At 36.7% G+C, this 25557-nt stretch overlaps 4 protein-coding genes across 6 annotated transcripts; 2 read left to right on the plus strand and 2 right to left on the minus strand.

The window, feature by feature from the left end:
* Window positions 1-1946: 1946 nt before the first annotated feature.
* Window positions 1947-3606, plus strand: LOC135612997 (F-box protein At1g67340-like). Its single transcript, XM_065109864.1, has 3 exons — window positions 1947-2328; window positions 2460-2622; window positions 2700-3606. The coding sequence occupies exons 1-3, from the start codon at window positions 2033-2035 to the stop codon at window positions 3435-3437; spliced, it is 1197 nt and encodes a 398-aa protein (XP_064965936.1). The 5' UTR covers window positions 1947-2032; the 3' UTR covers window positions 3438-3606.
* Window positions 3607-7039: 3433 nt separating this feature from the next.
* On the plus strand, window positions 7040-12075 carry LOC103986036 (U1 small nuclear ribonucleoprotein C). Of its 2 annotated transcripts, XR_671769.3 has the most exons (6): window positions 7042-7206; window positions 7306-7348; window positions 8931-8972; window positions 9043-9310; window positions 11462-11814; window positions 11921-12075. XR_671769.3 is itself a non-coding variant. In XM_009403905.2 (5 exons), the coding sequence occupies exons 1-5, from the start codon at window positions 7199-7201 to the stop codon at window positions 11713-11715; spliced, it is 615 nt and encodes a 204-aa protein (XP_009402180.1). In that variant the 5' UTR covers window positions 7040-7198; the 3' UTR covers window positions 11716-12075. The 2 variants fall into 2 exon arrangements, 1 of the variants encoding a protein (XP_009402180.1); XM_009403905.2 differs by having other exon boundaries at window positions 7040-7206; window positions 11462-12075.
* A 769-nt stretch (window positions 12076-12844) lies between these two features.
* LOC103986051 (uncharacterized protein At4g15970-like) lies at window positions 12845-13807 on the minus strand. Its single transcript, XM_009403923.2, has 2 exons — window positions 13418-13807; window positions 12845-13333 (listed from the first exon to the last, which is right to left on the minus strand). The coding sequence occupies exons 1-2, from the start codon at window positions 13805-13807 to the stop codon at window positions 12845-12847; spliced, it is 879 nt and encodes a 292-aa protein (XP_009402198.2).
* A 2049-nt stretch (window positions 13808-15856) lies between these two features.
* Window positions 15857-24344, minus strand: LOC103986037 (uridine/cytidine kinase UKL1, chloroplastic). 2 transcript variants are annotated; one of them, XM_009403907.3, is made up of 14 exons: window positions 24028-24344; window positions 23801-23892; window positions 22598-22667; window positions 22340-22458; window positions 20887-20983; window positions 19927-20006; window positions 18612-18806; window positions 18398-18481; window positions 18209-18269; window positions 17626-17686; window positions 17073-17166; window positions 16856-16928; window positions 16333-16415; window positions 15857-16251 (listed from the first exon to the last, which is right to left on the minus strand). In XM_009403907.3, the coding sequence occupies exons 1-14, from the start codon at window positions 24215-24217 to the stop codon at window positions 16105-16107; spliced, it is 1446 nt and encodes a 481-aa protein (XP_009402182.2). In that variant the 5' UTR covers window positions 24218-24344; the 3' UTR covers window positions 15857-16104. The 2 variants fall into 2 exon arrangements, with proteins under 2 accessions (XP_009402182.2, XP_009402183.2); XM_009403908.3 differs by lacking the exon at window positions 18612-18806.
* Between the last annotated feature and the right edge of the window lie 1213 nt (window positions 24345-25557).

The raw sequence follows: 25557 nt of genomic DNA on the forward strand, positions 1-25557 counted from the left end.
TTCCAAGGAAATGGTGTGTTGGCTTTGGAAGAGAAAGAAACGTAACAGAGAGTGCTTGATCGAGGCCAAGTTTCCTTCCACTGATTATTAAAGTGGGATGGATGTCTTCTCCAATATTAGGGTTTAGGTTGTCTATGTCAATTCACTTAAATAAATATTAATGTGATCATAGCTGTCTTCTTTTCTTTTTCTTGAAGGAAATCAAGGAAAAAAAATCGAATAAACAATATTGTTAGGGACTACCTATGGTTACTTGAAAGAATATGAGAGAAATGATTAAACAGGTTGGTCAAATCTATTAGATCATCATAAATCATAAAAGAAAACATTCTTTGTCTTAGGATCTCAAGCTCTCGCCCTCTTGCTTAGAGATCTTGTCAAGATTACATATGATAAAGAAATCTATCTAGATTTATTTTGGACGATTCTTGTCTTATACTAAGATTCAGAATTAGATTTATAATTTATTTTGATATTGATTTTGGGACTAGGATAGAAAGAATCTAAGGAAAAGGAAATCATCATACCAATTGATGTCTTTTTTATTTATCATGCATATCTTGTTTTTCATGTTGAAAATACTCTAAACTATTCCTGACATAACAGTTAACTGATCTGACTCTATTTTGACTACTAAAATCTTAAAAGATACTTAAAATAATCAAATGAAATCCTTTATAATCTTTTTGATTCCATATCATAATTAAATCTAGAAAATTGCTGACCCACACCAAGTGTTCATCCTTGGGGTAGTAACTAAGTACTTGCCTCACAGCCATGTTGAAGGACAGGTCCATATGTCAGTCACACTAACCATTGTTTCTTTGCTCATCAGCAACATCATCTTTATGTGTTGAAGATTTAATGCATCTATGTGCTTCTCCAATCTTGCAAAGTCATTTATCTTTATATGTTAATTAAATATTTTATTCAGGTTTACTTGTGTGATCCCGAGTTTACGACGACGGTAGTTTATTCCGTATTTATCTATCACTAATATGTTTTTTTTTGTTAAGAAATAACAATTATGACATAAAATTAAGAGAATAACTTAATAATAATAATAATCTAATTTTCTCACACATATTAGACATTGTGAGAAGAGCAATGACAACATCAAAGTTGTTGTTGGGATGCAACTATCGAGACACAAAAGTATCTCCCTCCTAAAACTATTAAAATGATGATTGATTATAGTCGTAAAAGTTTGACATTTTGGATTACGGCTAAATGAGTTTACACAACTATTTCTTTTTTTTTATCCCGCAAATAACGTTAACATGTGTTTTCTAAGTTATAGAAACAACCTTTGCATCAATTATTTCATTTGACTCTTAAAAGAAAATTAATCCTATTGTTAGCAAATATTTTCAGGAGTAATAACATGAGGCCCTCAACAACCTCTTCCAAATAATGGAAAGCCTAACTTCAACTCCATTGTCATTAATATTTGGGATTAATTGAATTGGGTGCTTTGGAAGTGAAACCATTCTCCACATATAGAAAACCAACCAACCTTTTCTATTTGCAAGATAGAAATAGTTTGTCCACATATTTCATCCCACCTGAGTTCGTTAAAACCGTTTCATTTCTTGTTGACTGTAACTGCCATTTTAATTAGGGCATTTGACAATCTTAAATTAAGTGGTAAGAAATAGATATTACTAAGGAAATCCTAACACTAACCTGAGTGATTCCTTTGAATGCACCCTAAAATAAGACATTAGATTATGAAGTACAAGAATTTTGGATCAATTAATAAAATTTTTAATGTCAAAATCATTATTTTTTTGTTGTTGTTTTAATGCTTGTGGGATTATAATTAAAGGAATATCTAATCCTAATTAAAAACACTAATAAGAGATTTCCATTTTCGTAATTTGTGGGTTTCTGATGGGTAAAATAGTCATCAAATTTACTACAAGTCGTCCGGTCGGGATTCCTGTTGCCAATAATGGATAAATAGTCGTCCGTTCCCCCTCGCCTCCTCCGTAGAGCTCCGTGTCCGACTCATCTCCAATCGCAGGCAGAGATGCGTAGGAGAACCAGAAGTGCTTCCCAATGCCTGAGGGCCCGGCCGCGGATCGACGGCGGAGGAGCGCCGAGGGAGGAGAGGAAGAGGAAGAGGAGAGGAGGCCGGGCAACGGAACGGGGAGCGGAGTCCTGCGGCCGGAAACGGCCGCGAGGTGCCCCCGCGGGGGCGCCGGCGGAGGTCGAGGATAGGGCGGATTACTTCGATGGGCTTCCTGATGATCTCGTCGTGTCCGTGCTTTCCAAGCTCAGCTCCTCCGCTCGTCGCCCGTTGGATCTTATCAGCGCCATGTTGACGTACGAACACTAATCTGGCCTCGCTTTGTTAGAGAGTTTTGTGATGTGATTTTCGAGCTTGATCCTCCCAAAATCGTATCTTTGTTTGGTGTTGTGAGTAAAGTTTTGTTCTTTTTGGGTATCTGCAACAGATGTAAGCGATTTCATGGTTTGGGGCACCATCCGCTGGTATTGTCCAAGGTCAGCGCAGGATGCCTCGGCGTTCGTGCGAACACGTGGTCCGATTCGTCGCATCGATTCCTTAAGCGCTGCGCCGATTGCGGGAACCTGGAAGCGAGCTATATGTTGGGAATGGTATGACTTCTTCGTTGGCTACTGAGATTGAAGAAATGTTGGGAGTTTAGCTAAAGTTGGAATTTTTATGGAAGCAGATTCGATTCTACGCTCTGGAGAACAGAGGGAGCGGCGCGTCGTTGATGGCCAGGGCGGCGATCGGATCGAACCCGGCAGCACTGTATTCGTTGTCGGTAATCCAATTCAACGGAAGCGGAGGCTCCAAGAATGACAAGGATCTCCGAGCCGGCGTTGCGTTGTGCGCCCGTGCAGCGTTCCTCGGCCACGTCGACGCCCTACGAGAGCTCGGCCACTGCCTCCAGGACGGCTATGGCGTCCGTCGGAACGTCGCCGAGGGCCGCCGCTTCTTGGTCCAGGCCAACGCCCGGGAGCTCGCGGCTGCCATGACGTCCTGGCCCGCGTGGCAGAAGCAGCCTCGCCAGGCCGCAGCGGCGGCGGGTGCGACGTCACCAGGGTGCTGCCCCCTCCTCAGCGACTACGGTTGGAACGTGCCGGCGCCGGCCCCGCATCCGGCCAACCGGTTCCTGGTGGAGTGGTTCAGGGAGCGGGGATGGCCGGCCGCGGCTGCTGCGGAGGGTCTGAGGCTCTGCTCCTACAGCGGCTGCGGCCGTCCGGAGACGCGCCGGCACGAGTTCCGCCGATGCTCGGTGTGCGGCGTAGTCAATTACTGCTCCAGGGCGTGCCAGGCTCTGGATTGGAAGCTTTCCCACAAGTCGGAGTGCGTCCCGACGGATCTCCAAGCTCTCGACGGCGATGGCGCCCCCGCCGGAGACGACGTCGCTCCCGCCGTCGACGGCGCCGCAGGCACCGACTGATGTCAACGGCAGAGTTTCTACCAACTTTGAACTATTACTGCTCTCTCTTTCCTTTTTTTTTTTTTTTTTCCTTTTTGTCCCCTTTATTTTTGTCTTGCTGAGCATATTGTAATCTAAAATATTTTTGCTGTTCTAATTCGAAATTAAACCGAAAAATCATTTTATCTTATATATATATATATATATATATATATATATATATATATATATAATGCTCTGAAAACAGAGCATGACACCATCTTGATATGAAGTGTTGCTGTGTGTTGTCCTCCATTCCTCCATTAATTCCAACAGCTTCCTCTACCTTCTCCCTGACATCGATATTCCATGTCATCATCGAGTTTGATGCATCAGAGAATGATGCTCTTGAAATCTTCAACTCATTAATTGCAGGTCCATGTCAATGTAAAGTTAATCCTGTTCCTCTAATCCAATTATTCACACCATGTTTGTTCCCTGGCTCATAAGGTAGCTCAACAAGAGTTGCAATTACCATCTAGCAGTAACCTTTGCTTTACCAGCAAGGAGGAATGGATCAACACCATCAAATCATACATCGATTCAGCTGCAAAGCATAAATAGAGGGAAAGAAAAATATAAGGTCCAGCTAGCTGAAAGGGCCAATGCAACTTCCCCACATATGCCTCTTATCTTATCCTGAATGGATTCAGCTCCACCAAGAGACAGCAAGTGGAGATGGGGTGTGATTTGGAGATGGGATGGTAGATGGGGAGGTGATTTGGATCAGGGGAAGAAGGTGGTGGAGCACTGACACCACTACCTTTCCACCTGCTTGTCCTCTCCCATTTTTCACTTGAGTTTAAGCTTCCCTGCCTCTTTCTCTTGGACTCTTCACTCTCACATGCAGTTTCTTCCCCACAGTAGAGAGAGAAATGAAGGGGAATTTAATTCACTGCCACTGACTTGTTATGACTACACTGATAAGAAGCTGATCTTTGTGGTTCAGTTTGACTTTGGCTCCCTAATTCAAGATGGATTATTTTAGGATTTTAGGTGCCAGCATCTAATGTTTGTGTTTAGGTGAGGAATAAGGGTGGAGGATGGAGGGAGAGGGTGGGGAAGGTAGTGGTAAATAGCTCCACCATCATGTCAAACACCTTCAAGATGCTTGTTGGAAATGGAGAGGAGGGCCTACATCACACTGCAGTCCCATGGGTTTGAGTTAGAAGCTTTAAATGATTGAACCTCTTCTAACATATCTCAAGCAAAACAATAATTTCTTTCAGCACAAGCAATTAAGTATTCAGAGTGCCATATTTTCAAAAAATAAGTATTTAAAAGGCTATATAATGAGTTAAGAAGAATTATTAGGTATTCTTTTTAACCATTTCCAGTGTTAATGAATGCAAATTCATATCCTTAATTTTTTGTTACTACTGCTAAAGTTAAGATCTATAATCATATTGTTTTGATTGTTATGTTCACAAAACTCTGAACATATGATACTACCAATTTAAGGATCTGTATATTATCATCCTATAACAAGTATTGGAACAGATCTAACTTGATTTGATAGCCTTCAAACTCTCTCAAAGTTAGGCAGTGTAATAGAACAAAATCCAGTTCTTGGCCTTGTAAATTTCTTTGGAAATACCTAAAATAATCATTCAAACTCTTTTTAATATTGTTTTTGTCTCCTTCTATTTATTTTAATGAAACAAGAAATAAAATTATTATTTGCTATTACCACCACCAAATTAATTTCTTTACTAGATGATAAAATTATTATTTTGGTGTGGATATTTTGATTCTACTGTGAAAAATGGAACTAATCCTCTGAAAATTTTTGATACAGACTTTGCAAACTAAATCAATCCTACACTAACTATACTACAATGATAAGTAACTTCCAATCTCTCTTTTGCTCATGAATTGGCATTATCTCCTTGGATCTGCATGTAGTTGAGCAGAGCTATTCAACCAAATGCTTATCTACCATGCATTTGGCATTATCTTATTTCTTTGATGCATCACAAAATACTGATCATAATAATTCTGAACCCCCAGTGGTCTACCAATTAGGTATATGAATCAGGTCTGACTTCCTGACAGGGATCTTTTGTCTGCTTGAAGCAGAGTCCAGCAAAGAAGACATTTATTATGATCTTAGTTCATAGTTATGACTTAAATTGTTTCTCAAGAATGTTAAAAGCTCATCAGATCACAAATTATATATGATATTAATCATCCCCCAAACCTGCATTTTGCTGCAGGTTAACTCAACTCTCAGCAAAGCACATTTCAGTTCAGTTATATGCTTATCTACCTACTGCCTCTTCTAGGAAACCTAACAGGTAGTCAGTACTGATGATACCATTTTCATAGGCAGAGAGATAAGAAGACAGAAGAACTGAAAGGTTGGAGTGCATTGGCACCTCCACCTGACCACCATTTCATTTTCCTGGTCAGGTGAACTCAACCAATTCCCATCAATTGCCTCATCCAACCCTACCAACCTTCTAATGGATTTGCACCAGTGAGTAGGTCAGTCCTGAACTGCCACCCCTAACCTACTGGTAATAAGAGAATGCTTTGCCTTTGCCCACCATGGAGTTTATGGTTCTTTTGAGGGCAGTGGTGGTTGCAACCCTACACACTCAGCTCTCCATCACTTACTTTGCACTGCATGCTAAAAACAGAGAGCTCAGGAGTGGGGATATGGTTTCTGTCACCTAACCTTGAGTCCAAGAGGGACCCCATGTCAAGTCAGAGGTGATGCCCAATTAGCAGTGGGAGAAAGGACCAATGAAGAGACAAGTTAGTGAGTTTGGTATGAGGGAGGAAACCAACACCCCATGTTGCACACCAACAAGCCTTAAGTGTCACCTGAACCACCTCCAGCCATGATGACCACCTGCTGTTTCTGGTCCCAAACCATGCTGAAAGATCTGCAGATGATCATCCACTTCCATGATTCCTGTTTTCAGATGTGGAGCAACAGTAGATTTACTCCTACAATTGCCAACTTAAGTATCTTAATTAAAGTTCAACAAGTTATTCAATACATTATCTTATCAGATAATAGTGAGTTATAGAGTCTTTTTTTGTGTTAGTACTTCACACTCATTAAATTAATGAGTTAGTTTTCTTAGAATGAGTACATGAATTTAGTGCAAGCAATGAAGATGAGGACTTCAGTAAAAGATTAGGAAGTTCAAAGTCTCAATCTTTAAGGTTGACTAAGTATAAATATAAAAATATTACCCATGATTTACCAATCACCATCAATTACATGCCTCAAGTCAAACCCAAATTAAGTTTGAAAGCTATACTGCATACTGCTACAGTTGATATTGCACAGTCAAACACAGTACTGAGGCATTATTTTTAGGCATGAATCTTCCTCAACACAAACACAGCAATCCTCAACCCAATTCGGCCCATTAACTCATGACTCTGCAGGCCGATATCGGACCATGAAATCTTAATTTGGCATGCGTAATTGACAGTTGAACCGGGTTCGATTGGGTTCGGCTCGGCTATCGGCCACTCGAGATTTCGGGTCTAACGATATCTATAGGATTCGGATTCGGATTCGGATCCTAAGCAGTTTAAAGGCGTATTGGGGGTCCCTTTTCCCCAAGCATCGGTAGACATTGAAAGAGGAATAGGGCACGGTCTTCTTCACGCTTCCCCCTCCGCTGCTTTCTCCCCGTCTCCTTGACGGTTCGCCTTCTGCTCTCCATCGATCGCGAAGGCTTCGCCTTCGATCTAAAGGCTTCCGATCGCCACCAGTAGCCATGCCTCGGTAATCAAACGACGCTTGCTTCTACGTTTCCGCTTGTCCTACTTTTTCTCTTTTGTCCTCCTCGACCGTTTTTGTCTAACCCTGATCGTTCGCTCTCAGGTACTACTGCGATTACTGCGACACTTACCTGACTCATGATTCTGTAAGTTTTCTTCGTTTCTTGCCCCCGCAGATTATGTTGTTTGTTGTTACAATCTAATCGATCTATTAATCAGTTTTTTGCTGCTTGATTTCGGTTGCGGTTTTTGATTCGTTTGAGAGCATGGAATAGTGTCACCTAATATTACATGTTCTTATCCCGTGTTGGACTGTCGGCTACTAGCCCTATTCAGGTGGCCAAAAGGTTGATTTGGTTTGTTGCGACTTCTTGAGTTAAATTAGGTACAAATTATGTTTAGAATGAATCTGCCATAAATTAGAATGCAAGTTCACTAATTGAATACACCCTTGTAGCTCTATAGGGCACATTGAGTCCTACTGCTTTAATTTAGCCCGCACTGATGGACGTTTAGTGGAGGCTTTTGGTTTCAATTTAATCTGTATTTGAGTCCTAGTGGTTGGTTAGGGTCTAAAATTTGTCAATTGGGTCACTTTTTTAATCAAGTAATGGGTTGATCCATAAAATGAACAAACATATGTGACTTGTGAGCTTTATTGGGCCATATTTTGGGCATCACATAGTTCATATAAGTCTCATGGTTCATATAAGTCTTACCTAAATAGGATTTATACTTGATTTGTTAGGGAAAGGATGATTGGAGGAGAAAAAATGAGGTGTTTGAAGAACCTGTTTGGTCTTATGACTAGCAAATCAACCATAATAATTATATATTTATTTAGATAGTTACTGCAAAATATAAAGAGAACAAGAACCACTTACATGTAGTTTCTATTGATGTAGAAAAAACTTATGATAGAATTTATAGATAATTTACTCTAGTAGGTGTTAGCAAAGAAATTGTTTTTCAACAATTGTATTGATGTGACAAAAGCAGTGTATGAAAGAGTAGTTACTAGCACGAGGACTGTGTGAGCATAAGATCACACCATGGGTTAGCTTGAGATCTTTTATCTTCTCACATTAATGTTGGATGAACTCACTAGCTGTCTTAGAAAAGTCCTAGAAACTAAAGATTTTAGACTAAGTATAACTAAAACTGAATATATGAAATGCAATTTTAGCAATGCTAAGAAAAGAATTGAATGTGCAGATATGGTGGTTGCACAAGACAAAAAAGTTTTAGGTATCTTATATCTATTACTGAGTAGGAGAGACTGATGAAGATACTTATGGTCGAGTAACCACAAACTGCTTGTAGTGGAGAGTAACAAGAGTTTTGTTTTATCTTTGTGTGCTCCTTAAATTAGACACAGGAAAAGATGCATAGAACTGATTGCAAATAGTTAGGAACTATGTCTGTCAGTACTACCATATTAATTCAGTCACCCTTTGACTATAACTGTGGACTTATATTAAATAGTTAGGAACTATTTATATTTTTCTTTTTTTATGCTATAACTGTGGACTTATATTGTGGTTAAAAGTTTTAAGCATAATCAAGCTTTAAATTCTTTTTTATTTGTGCCATTAGGAGGTGTCAAAATTAACCATGACTTTTCGTATTTCGGTTATCATATATTTTAGGTACTTTATCTGCAGTCTGATGAATTATAAGTATTTTCGGAGAAGTTAACATTTCTAACTGAAATTTATGATGCTGCAGCCATCTGTCAGAAAGCAACATAATGCTGGCTACAAACACAAGGTTTTAATTCTTTCTTCTGTGTGTTCAAGTTATTTCTACCTCTACTTTGCTGATACTCTTTCAAGAACAGGCAAATGTCCGTGCTTATTATCAGCAATTTGAGGAGCAACAAACTCAAAGTCTAATTGATCAGAGAATCAAGGAACATCTAGGCCAGGCTGCAGCATTCCAACATCAAGTTGGTGCAACTTATAACCAACATCTTATGTCCATGCCAGGAAATCGGCCCCCTCTTCCAGTTTTAGGACCACCTATCTTGCCTATGGGAGCACCATCTCAGGGAATGCTACCGGGAGTTAGGCCCCCTCTCTTGCCTCCTCCAGTTGTTGGAGCTCCAGGTATATTAAAAACACCTTAGGTGCCTAAAACTATTTTCAGTCATTTGTTTCCTTGCATTTCTAGTTCTTTTTTAGAAGTATCACGGTTAAGAGAATGTATAGAAGATTCTCGTAAAATTTAAGGTCCTTGTCGCCTCGGATCACAAAGGTGTCAATTTCATGATTTGGCAAGCTAGTGGAAGATGAAATAAATACACAGGGAAATTTTTTTTATAGAGAAAAAAAAGATAAATGGATATTTTTGTTTTAATATGTTAGAAAAGAACAATGTGTCAATAGTTATTGGTTAAACCATCCATCTCTGAGTCAAGCTGCTCAATTATAAATACCTGTTTGTATCTAGTGGGTTTTTAGACTAGCTGATCAATTGAGGAAAAATTGCTATTTTGTTTTGGAGGATTAATTAAAGTTAGGATCCTGATACACTTGAGAACTTGTGACAAAAACATGTGTCAGATTCTGTGAGTCTTGATTAGGTTTCACTTGAGCCAAGTTTTAATCAATTTCACAAGTTAATTGGGTTTTGCCTTTCTTTACAACTTAAAAACAGACCAAGTGAAACTTACTAATTGTCCAGCTGCTCCAACATTATGTTGACGTGAACAAACATTAGGTTCTATTAGGCATTAGAGCATGCAAAAGCTCATCAGGGTATTACAACCAAGGGTAATAGAGATAAAATTGATGTCAAAACTCACCTAGGATAGTATAGCAAAATTTTAAAAATCTGTTATGGCAAAAGTTCATCATGTAAACATTTCTGGAGCACGTAAGATGGAATTAATAAGTATTGAATCTTTCATATAGATATCTAGGAGCCACAATTGGTCTTTAAATAGAAGAAACATATCATTGTACTGTAGTGGGCAATGGCATTAAACTCTGAAGTATATTCTAAAATTGCTAGATTGCCATAATTCTATTAAAGGATTGTGAAAACAACTTTTTGACTGACTAATTTTTTCAGATATATATTTCCAAACAACAGAACTAGCTATGAATGCTGATGATTACTAAGAAAACCTGATGACTTGGCATGTGTTAGATCACAGATCACCAATGGTTATATATGAATGAATATATAGAGAAGAAACCACTACTTCATCTGACAGTTTGTCTCCAATCTCCCTCCACTCCAAAAATAACCAGTTTTGTGCTCCCATTGAAGGCCACAATTGCCTTGTAAGAGGCATGTCTCATTTCCTAGATATTGCTGCCTCACCTTTTCTATTTGAGATATGGTCTTTGTTGTTCTAGGTTTAGTTGATTAGTGTTCGAACCCATGCATCTGTAAAGCGAAGCAGAATTGACCTTGCTTGTTCATTCCCTGTTGTCTTGGTAATTCTTCCTTTGCTATTTTCCTTTCATCAAATGTTAAAAGGTTAAATTTTCCATTTGTCAAAATTGGATCAATCTTGATCAGATCAGGCTCTAGAGAAGAGTAATTTTTCATGGCCAAGAGTAGGCACATTATCTTACCATGATGTAATTTGTCTCACACACACTGCTAAAGTGAGAAATAATAGGTTACCAAGCTTATGATGAAGTTAATATGAAGTTTTTATCAGTACAAAAAAAAAACGATCAATGACATAATCAAGAGTATTAGATATTAGACAATTTAAAACTGCAAATTCAATTCAGATTGGTACAGTTACAATTCGCAACAGCAGTTATCATAAGACTTAAATAAATTAAGGTCAAACAATCTCTTATTACATCACATTGAAAATAGTATTCTTCTTTTTTTTCCTCTGGGGCCTTATTGTATTTCTCTGAAAAATTAGTAGAATTTGTTTTCTTCATGTTACATACTGATTTGCTACACCCTGTTTGTGGCAATTAGATAAGATAGTGAAATTACGAAAGTTTGCGGTAAGCTAAAGAAAATGTGCAGTGAGAACCTTCTTTTTGCTAGCTTGTTATCTGGCAAGACTAGCCTGTTGTCTGTCGGGATTTGTGTCAGCCCATGTCATTGGCTTGTTATGAGTTGCTTTTCATTCATTCAACTGCATTTTATTATGTAGCAAATCTTATTGAGCTTGGCCAATACAAGCCATGCCAGTCACATGTGGTTTATTTTCATTTATGGTAATGTTCTTTTTTCTCAATCAATAATCCTATACATTCATCCTGCATCCTGATCGGCAGGTTATGGTCCTCTTCATACTATGCCTACTGCTCCACCGTCAGCGGTACCACCTGGTGCTGCTGCATCAGCACCGATGCAAGTTAGTAATCTTCCTAGGCCTCCTCAATTGACACCTCCAATTTCCGGGGCCATGTCAATGCCAACCACCAATGGTGCTGCACCTGCCATCAATCCTGTGATGTATCAAGCCAATCCATCGTCAACTACAACTGGAAGCTTTGATTCATTCAATGCGGCTTCTGGATCTGGTTGACAGAGGGCATCACATGTATCCACCGCTCCTGTTTCAGCAAAATGCCTTACTAGGATGCATTTTGATCTGCCCCGACTAAGACTAATCTGCTAAATTTGGGTACAAGTTTTCACTGTGTTTTTACATGTATGAATGAATTACTATTTTGTCGATTGCTTCTCGCTTATATTCGTGTTGAATCAGTTCACAAACACGATATGTGCAGACTGAATGGATTGCTATTCTAGAGCTCCGTGGGTCATCGTGAGATGGTTAAAGGTAGAGAGAGTCCACTTGTCTGTATTATTTCTGGAGTTGTGTAATCAAATATCTATCTGGACACACTCCGATCAGTAATAGTTTGCATCGGCATTTCTGACACTTGGAACCTTAAACTAAACTTACTACTTTTTAGTATGATCTTTATACATGTCGAAGAACTTTTTCTTCTATGCTCGTTTGGTCAACAACGAAATCTTGTTTTTCTGAAATCTTTTTCCTGTAATTAAACGTTAATTTCCGTGGGTACTTGACAAACACTTCTCTTCTACATCTCATACGGATGGATTTATGTGTTGTTTGCTTTAGCATGCAGGAGGAGGTATCCATGTTTCCACGATGATACCATAGCATCACGAGATTATGCCTCTTCCCTCATTTGAGTCTCCCCTTCTTGTGCAATCTTATTTCTGTCTATTTAAATGAAACTTCACCCGAAGGACAGTTTTCTAATCCTCCATTATAACATTAATGCATCATTATAGTAAGTCATTTTATCCATGATGGATGAGGTCATTATTCTTGGGATGGAATTCCATATTTATAGCTTACCTTTGCAACCAAAAAAAAAAAAAGGGGAAATCATATTTCATATATTTATCTCTCTGCAAACAATAAAACATGCGAAACTAAAATATAAAAGATAAAATAATCATGACTTGCATATAAATTCTAAAGCCATGAGAGCATAAATGTCCATATAGATAATACCTCTTCTACCTACACAAAGAACATATAGACGGAAAAGATTACTACCATTATCTTAATAGTCATCAGTCATTCTCAGTGTCTTCGTTTATTCGGAACGCAACCCTCCGAACCAGCCAAAGAGACACGAAGGAACGGTGTGCTCGATCGACATGGATGCCTCTCACTGTTCGCATCTACTTGTGTTGCTCCAAGAAAACCCTCCTCCCCCTTCCTTCTCTTCCATGGAAATCGACCTGTACTTCTTCCAATCCTGTATCAGACTCCTCAGGCCACGCACCTTCTCCTCTGCGCTCCCACAACAGTTGGCCTGCACCGTGCAGACCTTGCTCGGCTCTCCCCTGGGCTGGCAAAACCCTCCGAAGTTTGCGGTGTCGAGAAACTGGAATCTCAAGTTGAATGGAACGACACCATCGGTCAATCCCTTGGATAGAATGGATTGCCGGTCTGCGGTAGGATACTGCTTGCACAGCAGCTTCCAGTACTTGTACAACTCAACGTTGTTGCTGCAAGCCTTCACGTACATGAGGCCTCCGTTGGGCACGTTTTGCAGGCTTTTTGCATCTCCTTCGAAGAGATCAGTAGCAAAACCTAAGTAGGTACCCGACTCGAGGTGATGCCACGGAATCCGAAACCACATCACATCCAAATCCTGCCATGAAGAGAGAGTAGATCACATCAGTCGTATCAAAACAACAAGGCCTCCTTCGCCATGCAAATCGATCTTCCCTCCCACCGTGTATATGAAACTGTATCCGAGTTCTACGAGCGTTTGCTGGAACTCGAGCTGCCTCATCATCACATGACCATCGTCAGCTGCCGAGCGGCTGTTGCCTTCTGCGCCGAGAAGATGACAGTGCATGTGGGAAGACCTGCAGTGCTCCAAAGCCTTTTGATCTGTTGCTAAGACCAGCAAATGTCTTATCAGCACGTCTGTTCGCTCGCCGACTCGGAAGCTCTCGATGAAGAGATCGAAAAGGGATCGGGAGGCTGCATCGAGCGTAGCAATTATGAGAATATTGTCATCTCTTGCGATTCTTCGGAGTGACTTCTTCAGAACTCGTAGTTTCGTATTTTGCTGCAGAAGAACACATGATGAGATATTTATCGTCTCCAAGCTTGCCATTACTGGCCATTTCTTCAAGAATAATGACATCATTGATGAGACAATTAGGAAGGCGTTATAAACATACATAACATCGAACTATATTGACAAGATGATATTTATTTTAGGTTTTGTAGAACGCTCAAAATGTTTCTTTTTGATGTATGGTTGAGAAAAAGGTTTATCAGTGCCATTGCCATCATTATTATCATTACAATCATAGTTTCCAAGATCATCATCATCACTATCACCACCACAAATTGATCTATCAAATTAAACTAGTATAACATATTTTTCTTTTCTCTTCAGAAATTAGAATAAAACATGAAATTGTTTTCTAAATTTCTTTTTCTAGACATACTTAGTTGGAGATAGTATATATATATATATATATATATATATATATATATATATATATATATATATATATATATATATATATATATATATATATATATATATATATATATATATATATATATAATGTGTTGGACATGATTTGTTTGTAGTACCAACACATAATTTGGGAAGATAATGGAAAATTTGACATCCTCTAGTGAACTTATGTCCTCTTCTTTTGCTAATCTACTAATCAATCACACTTTAGATGGAGCAAAAGATTGATCTTTCACATCAAAAGAAAAGAAGAAAAAAAAATTCCATAAACTAAAGAAGAGAACATCTAACACAATCATTTAAGCCAACATAATATGAGACTAGATTAAAGAAAATTATTAGGAAAATAGAGCAAAATAAAGCCATCAAACTAATGAAATTAAAACAAGATAAAAAAAGCCTTGGCCAAGGCCATAGCAAAGAAAGAATGGACCTCTGAACTCTCCATTGGCGCCATCTTCTTCCCTAATCTCCATTTCCTCTCTAGTGTTACCACTTGATTTGTGGATAGGTGTGAAACTATACAAGTGAGAATTATGACTATAACAAGAACAAAGAGAATGACAAACTTCAACTCAGACAATCTTCTCATCTTTGATGGCAGAAGAATCGCATGTGTGACGGAAAGGGGGTAGAGAGAGAAAGGAGGAAGAAAGAGGTGTAGGGGAGAAGACAGATTCAATAGGATTCATGAATCCGAGATGGTAACAACATGAATCAAAGGCAGTCGAAAAGGTAACATATCCTCAATAAATATGGTAAAGAGTTACTTGACTTATTTGTGAAGGCGTTTATTCATATCCATCCTTGCAATGTTTCGTGATGGTGTATTTGCCCTCATAAATCTTAAGACATCATATTTGATCCTCGATCTCTCACACATACTCCTCCTTTTGGTGTTCATAGAAATAAACTTTGGTTGATAAGATTAGCAAGTTTGAGTTCAGGAAATATATGAAGATACAGAAATTTCTCTAATGTTTTTATCATAGTACATGAATGTTTAAAGTGTATTAATGTTAAATGAAAATTCATCTATTACTCAAATGACATAAATTTTAGAAAATTATGTATCTTAAACATCGGTTTTCTAGCGATATATGTGTGCACCATTCTACCTATTTGTGAAGAGATTAAATTTATTTGATGTCACAACATTTTAGTTTTATGTGAAATATATAATAAAAAAGTTCATATTTTCAAATGGATTGATAAATTGATTTCCCAATAAAAGTAATTGTTGTAATGTAAATATAGTTAGTTGTTCCTTGTAAGAAAGGTTTGATAATGTTCATACCACAATTGGGCGGTCAACTTTGAAAGATCCAGTAGATCATCGACAGAAATATTGTCAATCAGAGCTTCATACATTACTCTCTAATTTTTGTTGGGAAGAATGTAATTTGTGGTATTGGGTAATAGTTAATTTTGCTTTTGGGAGAAAAAACACAAGTATGGATCCTAGATTTACAGCCAATGATGTGCATGAAGCTAATACCCAACATGAATCCAGCTATAAATGCCAGGAAGGGATCATTTTTATATCTATATGCCTCTTTTGATCCGATACAGATCCATAAGCTTCAGTCACAATGCATGGTCCCTTCAGAATTCTGCCTCCATTACTCTGCTTGGCTTTATAAGATGCTTAGCACAAGAAACAACACACAAGACTGTCAAGAGTAAGCATTACATTGGTATGGATCACTCTATTAGGTGATGCATTCATCAAATTGTAGAAGGCTGATTTCCCCAACGCATACCACAATCTTACAGTATGAGTATCTTTGCTCAGGGTATTAATGCGAAGAAAATAATTTATAAATTGTAATTTTTTATGTTGAGTAGTAGGTTGTTAAATATATTCTCGTCTGCACTTAAATCATATAATGAGACACAAATCGATAGCCGATGATGTTCTGTCAGTTGTCAGTGCCGAAATATCGATCGCCAAACTCGCCCAACCCTGGAATAACTCGAAAATCCTCGTTCAGTGCCACATCGATCTCCGAGGTGACTATCTTCACTGAAGGGAACCTTTTACAAACACAATGAATCCCCTCAGGTGCCTGCACCCAAAAGAGCAAATAGAATTTGATCAGAATAATTGCAACCCGTCCAATGACTACGAAAAACAACAGGAAGCTCACCGAGATGAGGTTGAGGAAAATTATCCAGCTCTCAGGAACTCCTTTCTGTATGAGGAGCTCTATTGCTTGGTTAGCTGAGTTACCTAAGCAAATCAAGGGTATGACTCATCAATGTGCATGTTGACAGAAAGGAGCAGTGTGAACAAAAGATGAAACAGTACATATTATAGAAAGAACAGTTAGACACAATCTAAATTTGCACATATTTCTCACAAAAGAAAAACCTCAAGAATGAGCAAAGATGATAGAATTCAAGCTTCCAAATAACTTGAAGTTTGATCTAAGCAAATGCCATTTTCTGCTATTCACAGTTAATGGAGAACTAGATGTAACAAGTTATCAGTCTTTTGCCAACAAAGTTAGCCAGGTGAAACAGTCAAGCTTTGTTCTAAAACCTAATCAAAGAAGCAATGGGCATTAGAATACAGAAGGATTTGTCAATTCATAAATCAAATACTAGAAGTTTGTGTTTAACATTTGCCGATGTGCAAAAATGAACAGTAATAGAATGCACAATACTGACCTGTACCAAGAACAGGATCTAAAAGTAGAACATGCCGTTCAGAGATATCCTTAGGCAGCTTCTCATATATGAGCTGAGTGGGACACACCATATAAGATACAGAGGCAATGAGAAATTATCCAGTGTTAAAAGAAATATATATTTTACTTCAAGCATTAACAAAAGGTGTTCATTGTACTTGAGCATTGAGTAACAGAACAAATTTGTGAATACCAACCTGTTTACCATTGTCTCCATCACGATGGATGAGAATTTTACCAATCTTTATTCCCTTACAACATGCCCGCAGGGCGTTTTCCATGCTTTCGCCACTATGGCAAATTAAACAAGTCTTAGCATTATACATACAGAAAAGGAGTTCATTCTAGACATGTTTTTGTTAAAATTACACCTCCCACTGTCATCTTTACTTTTGAGTTTCAGTCAATGAGGAAGTATAATATTAGTTACCAATGAAATTGAGGAAACACATAAGAGACATGAATCCGAGTGTTGTGAGAATCAGGCATAGCGCCAGTGATGGCACAAAATGGGATGGAAGTGTGCTTAGAGAACGAATAAAGTGAATGCCAAACAGTAAAAAGATCAGAAGCCAATAACAACTATGAAACCAGTTAATAAAGATTGGCATCTTGGAGACTGAAAAAAATATAAAAACAACAACATAGTATTTTTCTAAAGGTCATTTATTGAAACTCCACATGATTTGACCTTATATTTCAGGACCAATATTATTAAGAAATCAACGCAATACCTGAATCAAGTCTCACCTTCGGACAATAGACACTCCACAGAGTTTCTTACAAAAGTCAACTCCCATGTATACAGATCCTGACCAAAATAAGAACACAATTATAAATTTACAGCACATTTTTTGTTCACATAGAGTACAAATATATATTGACTGCTGTATCTTTTATAGTTTTCTTATTTATAGGGTTTCCTATTTGTAAAACTGCATAGATATACACACACACATATACATACATATATTTTATAAAGGCTTTAACATGTGAGATTATTCGTTTACTTGCAGGAGTAACATATATATATATATAAATATAAATAAATAAATAAATATATATATATATATATATATATATATATATGTGTGTGTGTGTGTGTGTGTGTGTGTACATGTATATATATATATATATATATATATATATATACATGTATATATATATATACATGTATATATATACACATACATATATATATATATACACATACATATATATATATATATATACACACATACACACACATATATATACATATATATATATATACACATACATATATATATATGTATGTATATAGATACACATATTATATAAAGATAAAAAATACCTGTAGGGGTGACCACTTGCTTCTCAGTAAATGGCAAATGACCAAGACCATGCTCCACAACCTGGTATATTACTATTTTGTGTTACAAAGATAGTTTAATAATAACTATTATGAAAGCAAACCTAAGTTCATAGCAGTAATTGTATCAATTTGGATCCATAAATTGGAAAAGAAAATTGTAGAGATTACCAGCCGTATAAGACGATCTGAATAGAATACAAAGTCAGGTGTTGTTATGTCCCTATCACGAATAAGTGTATGCATTCCTCGTATCTGTTCAGATGATATTTGAAAGTTTTATGTTATGTGGTCAATCATCTTAAGCTTAACAGGACAAAAAGGAATTGAGAAGTCCCATTTGCTCAATATAACATACAATAGCAATTTAACTAAAGAAAGTCACCTGGAACGTTGACTGAATAACATACACATTATTATAGATTTTGCACAAGTCATGCAGACCAAGTTTTGTCCGTATATGCTGTACAATAAGATCTATTGCAACGTGGTTATCACCTCCACGTGGTATGATCACATCAGCATATTTCTTCGATGGAAGAACAAAATCATCAAAAGCAGGCTTCACAAACCTTCCATACTACAAACCAAAGTTGTTTTAGATAGACATGGTAAAACATTAGATACAATGAACATGTTTTAGATACCGTGAGTCCCTTTTATGAATAAAGAAAACCTTCAGGTGATGAAATTAAAGAAATATGTCTATGGGCAGCATATATCAGCAATACTAACAATTGCTTGAGTTGGTATTACTGCCGTGTTTTGATGGATGAAAAAAGAATATGAGCCTATTAACTTCAGTGCACCAACATCATTAGTGAAAGAAGTTCTTGATAGAAATTTTAATAAAATCCCAACATTTTCTAAAATTGACTTGATCAAGGGAATTTTCTATGAGTAAGCATGAAAAACTTTCCATGGTTCCAAACATAACATAGATGCTATTGCCTACCAACATATGTGAATCATATGGAGCATCCCTATTTCTTCAAAAGATCTAAGGATTACCCATCCTTTCTCTACTCTAACCCTTGCCTTTCTAATTTATATGATAGTGAATGGTAGATACTGCAATGACAGTAGTAGATGCCAAATCCGATGGTTGCAACACAAAGCAAATCGTAAGATTTTTTTCCTCACATAGTCATATGTTATACAAGGTTTTTAGGATGCATCAATGTGTACAGAATCCAGTTAGGATATGATTAAACAGATTGGTGGTCGGCAGGTCACAAAAAAGAATAATCATACGGTAAGCACCCGTTGTTAGACAAGAGGCGTTTAGTTTTATAAACATTTTCTATGGGGGCATTGCATAGGTGTGTATCGACCTGAATAGTTTGCATCCGTTACTAAAAAATCTTGAAGGACTAAATCCACCACAGAATCTGATCAACTCATACTGGTAGGATTAACATATATACACACACATCCATATGCATATACATGTCTCAAAACTTTAAAATGTGTGTTTTAGAGCTTTTTTTCATATACTACCTTTGGGTCTTGATATAAGAGAATATGTAGAAATCATGTTCCTTTTAGACACAGTATTTGCACATCATTACATATGCAGTTTTACAAGATAATGAATGCACATATCCTACCCAATTTCCAGATTAACAACAGAGAAGCCAAATAAATATAATATGCATATCTACATGAAATAGTAGAAACCATATTATAGAGTAGCATACCTGCTCAAGCACTGAGCTGACATCTCTACCTCTCTCAACTGTATCACGCCTTATTCTTCGGGCAAGCCTTATATCAGCATCTAAAGGCACCATATGACAGAGAACAAGGGACTAATTATGTAGCAGAATAAGATAAAGATTGAAATGCTGCACATGTATGTCAAAGTTTTGTCTATTTTTACATGCTTTTGTACTCACTAGGGAATGATGCCTTTAATTCCTTGTTTAGATAATTTTTAAAGCACTAAAGCCATTCTTTGAATAGTTTTAAAGTACTAATTCCTTTAATTCCTTGTTTAGATAATATTAAAGCACTAAAGCCATTTTTTGAATAATTCTTTTGATATTTTGGATTAAGGGTGTAAGTTCGTGGTTGATTCTATGGTTTGTCTTTTATCTTCTTGCTTTATGTTTATATCCTATCTTTTACTTTCTGCTTTGATCCCTCACCATGAAGGTTCTCATTACCATAAAAACATCACAAGCACTGGCAATGAACTAGTTTGTACAAATTCATATACCTTCAATTGCAAGTAAATCTAATAAAAATAAAGTAATTAACTGAGCTTTGATGAGTATCCAAAAGTACAGCTCAGAAGTTTAAACAAATGAAAAGTTTCAGAGGGCAAAGAACTTAAACTGTACCAGAAGTTTTCACAAACCACTATCCAAGACCCTTGGAAATTCATAAGGATCTGATCATGACAACAACATAAATGAACTTCATGAAATCAACTAAAGAGGCTAATATAACCTACCAACATAAATTACCAAGAAAAAAAATTCATGTAAAGATCTTAGAGAACAATTGCCAAAACTGTAAGTTGTGAGTTCCATGTCATTTCTCATTGACAATCCAGTATAGATTATAATAGAGCCTAAAATCAAACCTTCAAATATGATGCTTAAAGTGAACTGTCATCTTGCAAACGTATAAGAAAATGAAGACAAAATATAAACCTGTATCAACAAAAATCTTCATGTCCATCAAGTTACGGACTTGAGGATCATGAAAAACTAGGATGCCCTCCAAAATAATGACATCTGATGCATTTACCTACAAGATAATGTTTGAGTGGAAAGATGTCAGATTTTTCATATTAAGAAATTAAAGAACACTATATATTTAAATATAAAGGTAGCATGTGATGATATCCTAAGGTTCAAGTCAAAGTCAGACAATAATTTTAAAATACACTTCTAGATACAATACTGTTTCAGGAAAAAGGAAAATCTTAGCCGTTTTGTTAGTATGGACCGATTTTTATCAGTCAGATGGCAGACCAACAATTTTGCCCAATCTGGTCCAAAACTGAGCTCACCACCTGGTAATCTTACCTTATGAGACCATTAACTAACTGGAAATATGCAGTAATTGGTAGTGTGACTCTCTCTCTCTCTCTCTCTCTCTCTCGCTCGCTCGCTCGCTAGTGGTCCAACCAAAACTGATCCATACAAATTACAAACACTCATACTCTATATGTTTTGGTACCAGGCTGAAATTTTTTAATCCTTGGTACCACATTATATTTATAGCACATATTTAAAAAAAAAAATCAACTAAACACATTGGATCATCGGGATGTTGGCCTTGAGCAATCCTAGCCCCCATTTGTTTAGGTTGAATGGTCCTAGTCACAGTTTGGCTAGGTTGAATCCAAATGTTCTATGCAATATTTAACCACACATTTTGGATACCGCTGACTCGAATAAAACTAGCTGGAACAAGTTTAATATGACAGCCATAGGTAAAAAGGTGGAATAATCTACAAGTACTCCAATGTGAAACCATCAATTATTTTTCATCATGGAAGCTCATGAATCATCAAACGGCCATTATCATCAAAAGATGAGGATCAGCACGCCCATCGCTCTTCCTGGAAAGCATACCATCCAAAAATGAGGTGCCCATCTTAGGCATCAAATCATGTTTATTTCTTGATGAAAGCAAAAAAAATGGATTAAGGTTACTGCTCATAGGATCAGATTATGAGCAATCTGGCAGAGAATCAATTTAGAATGGCCATCCACCAATCCTGGCTAAACCATGACCATCTAATAGTTCCTTTCTCTGATCTTTTGTCAAGCTAAAGTGCTCGGCACCAAATATCTTGTTGGAAAGAAAGTAAAAGTAAACTGAAGCCATTATTTCATTTTGTTTTTTAAAAAATAATGCCATAGGTGTCTTTTGCAGCATGCTCATCAAGCAAACACAAATCTGATTTATATTCCATGGCTACAACTACTTCCACAATTTGGTCTTTTAACCTTCATCCTCCAAAAAAGGTAGCACGCAACATCAATAAACTCCCAGCACGACATCTCAACCAACATAGAAGTTCAAAACCCTTTTTTCCAAATAAACATAAAATAGAATACCTAGATATAACTTTCAGAATTAATCATTAAATACCTTTCTGAAAGATTCAGAACAACGCCGATGATTCTTAAAATCATATATGGGAACATTGACAGAATGCCCACTCTTGAGCTTTCCCATGCACTCTAGAAGTTGTTCAGTATCAAAGGCATCTATCCAAAGAAACAAATAGATACTGTAAGAAACTATCACAACCAAATTACAAAAATAAAATAAGTAGCCAAATAGTGTCATTGCTCATTCTGCATGCAATTTACAAGTAATGATAACACTGCACAATATGATTATCACCAGGATGATCAAAATTGTAGTCCTGGACATGCTTAGATTCTTCACCAGTTAGGCCACGGTAAAATGAATCCTACATTCAGCAAGTTTAAATTAATATGCAAAACATTTAACCAAAAAGGATTGCATTGTTTAGAATTTAAAATTTTAAATAGCTACACTGGTAGAACTGCAGTAATATATCTTTCACAATGGATAATATGAGGATCCACCATGCAAAAGAGGTAAATTAGATCTTCAAACCAACAAAATGCATTTAAATTCAGTGGAAAAGAGAAAGACGGATTCTTTCATGTTGAATTAAAGAAACAACATCAATTATTATAATCACTTAGTTTCTTTTTTTAAAAAAATCGGCATTTAAATAAGTCATGGGGTTGCATATAGTATAACTGCATCTATTCATATGGACATCCCAGATATCTATCTAAAGCTAGAGAACTAGAAAACAGGAGCTACATATGGTGATAGTAGGGACAGTATCATGGCTCTCAAGATCAAGATAGGAAGAGCTCAAATGCCTACCAAACTAATACATAGGACGACTTCATCGTACATCAGCTTTTAAGTAAAAATTCAAGGTTTCAATGCATAAGCAGATGAGTTAAAATTAAGTTGCAGCAATTACCATCAGAAAGATGAGATTAACTCCTAGTTTTCTCAATAATAAGCCAACATGTATATCAAGATGCTCAGTAAATCTTCCAATCACTCAATGAAGGTACAAAGTCCATAAAACAATCGATCAGCAAAAGTCAATAGCTCTAGGCTCATCCTTTTCAGAACATTTCATTAAACAGGGACAACAGAGAGAGGTAGGATAGAGTGCCAAAAGTTATAAAAATATGCAATAAACATAGAAGTGATCAATCAAACACTTCCACTCCCAACTCCTCACATAAAATAATCCTTTGAGATAAGCTTGCAATAAAATAAAGGAAACACAGAGATAACATGTTAAACTAGACAGATCTCCAAACTACACCTAAATCACAGGCCAACTCGCTAGTATGTTGTTTCAACCGCTTTTCCAGTAAATTAAAACTTTGGATTACCTTAGAGAAGGCACACACAAAAAAAATAAAAAAGAACGGAGAACGATAAAGAAAAATCGCACCTTTTTCCTGTCTGAACATCGTAATTAACAAGGAAACAAAGAAGGAACAATCAAATGCCAGACAAGGATCCCAAACAACAACTTCGTACCTGATTCACGAGAACGACACGGTGATCGTGAAGCTGCTGGATGATCATGTCGCAGACGGTGGTCTTCCCGGAAGCCGTACCCCCACAAACCCCTAAACAAAACCCCACCGACCACAAGAAAGGCTCGGAATCATAAAAGAAAAGAACCCCAACAGCCCAATCAACAATGAAGGCTTCTAACGATCTCAAACGAGGATGAAAGCCCGATTAGGGTTCTTCTAACTTACCGATGAGGAAGGGCTGCCTCGGGGCGGCGGCGGAGGAAGCAGATTCGGGGGAAAGGACCTGGGAAGCCCTGGCGGAGGAAGGGGAGGAAGGGGTGGAGGGGGAGGAGAGGCGGAGTGAGTCGAGGCGGAGCCCGCTGAAGTGAGCGCCGGCAGCCGCCTCCATCACCTCGTCCATCGGCTTCTCCGGCATCGCCCTCTTCTCCTTTTTATGGTGTTATTGGAGAATATATTCCTCGAGCGTAATTTAATTTTATGGGATCAGAGAAAGCTGCAGAGCCCTATTTATAGGTTTGGCGTAGAAGCCGAAGCGTGATTGGCGGAAACAGTGGCCAATTGCTCAATGTCTCAATTTATAGTTGGAGATGACCAAATTAACAAGAATATATATATATATATATATATATATATATATATATATATATATATATATATATATATATACTTATTTAAATTTATTTATTTAAAAAATATATATTTAAATTTATTTCTTTAAAAAAAATAAAATAATAAAAGTAAGATTTCATCATGAAGTGAATATGATACACCATCATCAAAATAATATCATGGATATAAATTACATCGAATTAGTCTCCGTTAGTTAGTTGATTGGATTTTAATTTTTGATACTTTAGAAAATCTAAATAACAAATAAATATATAATTAATTGTTAGAATAATAAAGTATTAAGAACATAAATTAATATTATTTGTTTATGCCTTTAGTTGAAATGACATTGATTAAATTTATATATCTATCATTCAAATTTGAGTGAAAAATATTATGACAACAATGAAACCATATGTCTTAATTATTTGGAGTTAGTTAATTTATAAAAAATTATATGCTTGATTAAGTTTAAATTATATCTAATAAATATTAAGAATAAAAATTAATATCATATCATAGAAAAAAAAAATTGATATTGTATATTAAACAAAAGGTGCTTAAACCAGGTTTAGATTAATGAGCATAATTAAATCCATACAAAAATGGGCATCACTAAATCTAAAAATCACTTGAAAATTTGAGGGTGATTAGTGCAACCACATAATTTCTTTTTAGGAAGTAAAAAAAAAAGAAAAAACAGGAGCTCCATTCAATTAAGGTCGATCTTGTGTTCTAACTTCCAAAAGATTATTCGATTTTATCCCTCTTTTTCGATTCATAATTGGTACTAAATCATGAATTTGGTTGTTTCCAAAAACAAGACCTTTTGATTAAGTTAATCAACATAATATTTTTCGAGAGATTGAGAAAGGGCAAAAAAATACATGTAATAATCATATTGATGACAGAGGTACTCATATAAGTCCATCAGGAATGACATGCTGTTCATAATTGGGATCACATCTATGATTATGATTAGATTGGTAGGGATAGTAGCTTTGATGTCTCATACAACTAAATACAACTAGCATTACAAAAACCAGTCTTTCTTATACATTATAATATACTAACTTGATTGTCGAAAAAGATTTTGTGGAACATACTCTAGAACCACATCAACTCTTATTTCAGCCACATCGAATA

Source organism: Musa acuminata, chromosome BXJ2-5 (genome assembly GCF_036884655.1).
Source record: "Musa acuminata AAA Group cultivar baxijiao chromosome BXJ2-5, Cavendish_Baxijiao_AAA, whole genome shotgun sequence".
NCBI lineage: Eukaryota > Viridiplantae > Streptophyta > Magnoliopsida > Zingiberales > Musaceae > Musa > Musa acuminata.